Genomic DNA, 3,978 nt, shown 5'->3' with positions numbered 1-3,978 from the left:
TTCTTCTTCTTCTTCTCTTCTGTAATGAAACTACCTCCCTTATTCTGGTTCCTCATATCCGTTAAACTCATCTGACCATTCCCACCTTAACCCACAAGCCCTTCTTTTTCCTTCTCCCCTTTCTCGTTTCCATTTTTGCTTTCTTTTTATTCCTCTTTCTCTCTCTCTCTCTCTCTTTCCTCCCGTAGTGACTCACTCCTTCCGTCTCCACACTCCCTCTCTCTTTCCAGGCTTTGGCTGTGACGGATCCGGCCAAGCTGAAGGCGGCAGCATCAGAGAAGAAGAAACAGGAGTCTCGCAGGGAGAAGAAATAGGGATTGTGGAGCAGAGAGCTAGAGCTCCTGAGCGGGGCCTCCTCCACCCAGACCCAAGCCCAGGAAGAGGCAGCGGGGATGGGCAGGCAGGGCAGGGTTCTTATGACCATTGAGCTAGAGCTCACTAAACAGGAGAGAGAGGGAGGGCAAACTAAAACGAGTCCCGCCGCGTTCTTTTCTCAACTCGCGCGCAAAATCGCTCTCAAGTGAAAGAGACGGGTATGAAAAGAGGGAGTGGTGGAGAGTTTTGGAGGCGAGGAGTGAAAGATGAATCTTTAAAAACAGGAGGACAGGAGAGGGGTGAAGTTTGTCTCATTTTACTTCCAACTAAATAAAATGTGTGGTTAAAAAAAAATACAAAAATACTGTGTCCAATCTAGGTGCGGCACAATAAAGCTACAAACTACAAGCAACAAACGCAATCGCTATGAATTTTGTTGCAGCTGTGACCAGATATTTTATAATTATAATATAATAATTATTATATATTTTCATTAGATATAAATTGTGTTGCTTTGGTTTTTGTCTTTGTTCAGGTTAAAAATTCTGAATTGCTTCTATTCAAATAAAATTATATTTTAATAATTTAAAAAAAATTATATAATCAGCTTAACAATTTGAGTGAAAATGTGATTAAAAATTGAAAAAAATTATATGAATTTTAGAATTTGTTGTATTTGATTTGTCCCTCTTTTGCTTTAATAACAGCAGCATTCAAGCTGCTTGAACTACTTGATGATCGTGTTTTCCAGCATGATTTGAGATGATCCAAACTGCATCTTGAACTTAAGTGGAAGCAAGTACATTTTACCGTACAAAGGAATTCACGTGTACAATGTTTCTTTTTTATTAAACTACAAATAGTGCAGCATTTTAAGTCCTTATATATAAATCCTAAAACCTTCTGGGATTTCTCCAGGTTTAAATGAGATCAAATCCCATATTTTCAGAGTGGACTTTTGAACCCCAGTCTAGCCGTATATTGCACATCTGTTCTGTGAAAATGTGCTCATTTTTTGTTTTCCGGGAGGTCAGACAAATTACTTGTCGCCTGAAAGTTGTCGTGTTGCACCTGGTTAGGACACAGTCTTTTTAAGAAAAAAAATTTAAATAAAAAATCACACATTCACAACAAAACCCAGAGCTGAGGGCCGTCCATTACACGCACACTGACAGTTTGTGAGAGCTGTAATCATGGCAGAATGGTGAAGATTTCCTCTTGTTAAGTGACAGAAAGCTCTGCCATCTCTCTCTCTCTCTCTCTCTCTCTGCACACACATGCAATCTTATACAAGAACACAATCTGAGCTGCACACTTTTCACACTTTGTACTTTTGTTAAAAAATGATTTCGGAAACTTTATATTAACTGTCTTTTTTTCTCATTCCCTCCCTCTCTTTCTGTTTTTCTCTGTTTTACTGCCTGTCGCTCTGTTTTTGTCTGTCTCTGGTCTTCCTATTCTCTAATCTCTCTTCCTTATAGCATTTCTGACACCTTTTTGTCTTTTTTCTACTTTTACATTTATACTTTCACCATTCTTGTCATCTGATATATTGGTGCTATTATATCACTTCCTGTAGGCTGGCCCCCTAAAGTAGCCTTCCTCCCCACCCTTCTTTTACTGAGAGCTAAGGTTTTTTAGTCATGGAATCACACACACACACACACTTCCTCACAGTTAAAATTTCATTACAGTCACATAACTTTTGTTGATATTTCATCCAACACACACTAACACTCATGGCGTCATCTCATGTGTCCCATCAAGCAATTTTAAGTGCTATCCCAATAGGTTTGTGACAGAAATTCAAATCTGACTTAGAGTTGTAATGTGTTTTTGCTCTGACTGCAGTGACTGAAATACCCAAAATGACGTCGATACTGTTGGCAGAGACACTCAAACACACGCTGTGAGAGTTACTTGATACTCTAAGTCAAATTCTCATGTCTGTCCGCATAAGCTGTTGTCTGACAAACAGCTGATTATTTTTAACAGTCACTTGTAACTGGAGAACTATCTGTCTCTCTTCTGTCCAACTGTCCAATGAGAACCGGCTCCTATGGTTGCACTTTTTCCCCGACCATCTCCACACATATCATTAGTTAGGCCCATCGCTCCATCCCGAGTTTAACTTCAGCTCTCTCTAATCCTCCTCTAACTATCATGAATGCTCATCCACCACCACCTCTTCTCATCCCCTGTTTCTGCTGGTAAGAAAACCCCAGTGCTCTCTCCTGCCCCCTGCTGCCCACAGGAGAAAACTTTTTCATTCGGCCGTACTGACGCAAAGACGTCAATGCAAAAAATTTAAGTTCATTTAGCTAGCTCTCTGCTGAATACGATAGATGCGTGTTTTTCACGCCTTTGCATGTGTATGCTTTTAGTCTGATGACGTGTCTGTAACCTGTCAATGTGTTTAGGGAACAAAACAACATAAAAACAACATTGTAGCAACGTTCGTCACGGCATCGTTAGTAATGACAAGCTGTGCAGCAGCACCCTGGGACTGTTTGTGTATTGGATGCAGAAATGTAATAGAGTTTAATGATGTTTAATAATATTTCTGCACTTTCATTTGACTGACATGGCAGAATTCATGTGGTTGATTCTTCATAATAGTGTTTACCATCAGGGTGTTGGTGTGCTAAGGCTACGGGAAGTGATGCAATGAGGGCAGAAAAGATTTTGGAAGTTTTTGAGAGAGAAATAAATTATGAAATACTGAGATGAAGACTTGGACTGAACTCATATATTCAGGTGAAAAGTCGAGCCAAAGTACAATAAACATCTCAGTCTCACAGGATATGTTTTTCTGTTCAAGTCTTCATGTCTATGCATGTCTGCCCCAAACCAGAGAGGGGCTCTCATTGGGAATGCCAGGAAAAGCTATAGAATTGTGAGGGCTTGTGGGAAATATGTTTGTTAGCCTACAGACAGATGCTTTTTATGCATCTCAGAGTAAATGTCAAGCAGCCACATGGTACCTGCCATTAAACTGTTTAAATATCGGGCAATTCCCATGTTGTATGTATTGTGCACCTGTATTGGTACAGGTCTAGGTAACCGTTCTCTCTTCAAACTCCATTAAAAAGTCTAATCATTTTTTACTTTTATTTTATCTTTAACCTAGCTAACTTTGGTTTTCTGTAAAATGTCTTGTAAAAAGAAAAATCTCAAATTGAAATAATTTCAGAAAAATGTCAATAAAAAAAATCAGATCCCTTGTGTGTTTTTGTGTGGACTGGAAGAACGACCTGAATAATCATCAGTGATGCAGATGAGTGAATAACTCTATAAAGTATAGTTTAAATGTAGCAAATGATACATATCTAGTGCTTCTTGTTGCTATGGTTACCACCTCTGGCGAACGCTGCTTCTGTTTGCTAGCGCGGGAGTTACCAGGTGAATATATATATATAGGCTACGCTCTGAATCTAACGTTTATGGATAGTAAGATGTTTGAAAATGCGATTGAAAGGTTTCTTTGGTGTAGAATTAAAACAGATGCATATTTCATGATTATGGTGCAAAAGAGGGCGTGAAACGTAAAAGAAAATTATGCATGTTAGCTGTCAACAAATTGTCAGTAGACCTAAGGACGTGCTTAACCTCGTGAAACGTTGATCTTCTAACGAATGTTTATAAAAGCCGTTTATTCTGTTT

At 39.1% G+C, this 3,978-nt stretch overlaps 1 protein-coding gene across 1 annotated transcript in view; it reads left to right on the top strand.

Moving 5' to 3' along the window:
* The window catches only part of LOC107721701 (myelin protein P0-like), a 12,113-nt gene extending 11,328 nt beyond the window's left edge, over positions 1-785 (top strand). Inside the window, exon 7 of the mRNA XM_016529838.1 lies at positions 231-785. Coding sequence (XP_016385324.1) covers positions 231-314 — 84 coding nt within the window. The 3' untranslated portion in view covers positions 315-785. The remainder of the gene's footprint in view (positions 1-230) is intronic.
* The last annotated feature ends 3,193 nt before the right edge of the window (positions 786-3,978 follow it).

This window comes from Sinocyclocheilus rhinocerous, unplaced genomic scaffold (assembly GCF_001515625.1).
Source record: "Sinocyclocheilus rhinocerous isolate Xijiao unplaced genomic scaffold, SAMN03320098_v1.1 scaffold1112, whole genome shotgun sequence".
NCBI lineage: Eukaryota > Metazoa > Chordata > Actinopteri > Cypriniformes > Cyprinidae > Sinocyclocheilus > Sinocyclocheilus rhinocerous.
The sequence above is the reverse complement of the archived record's forward strand: the minus strand, read 5'-3'. Positions and strand labels throughout refer to the sequence as shown.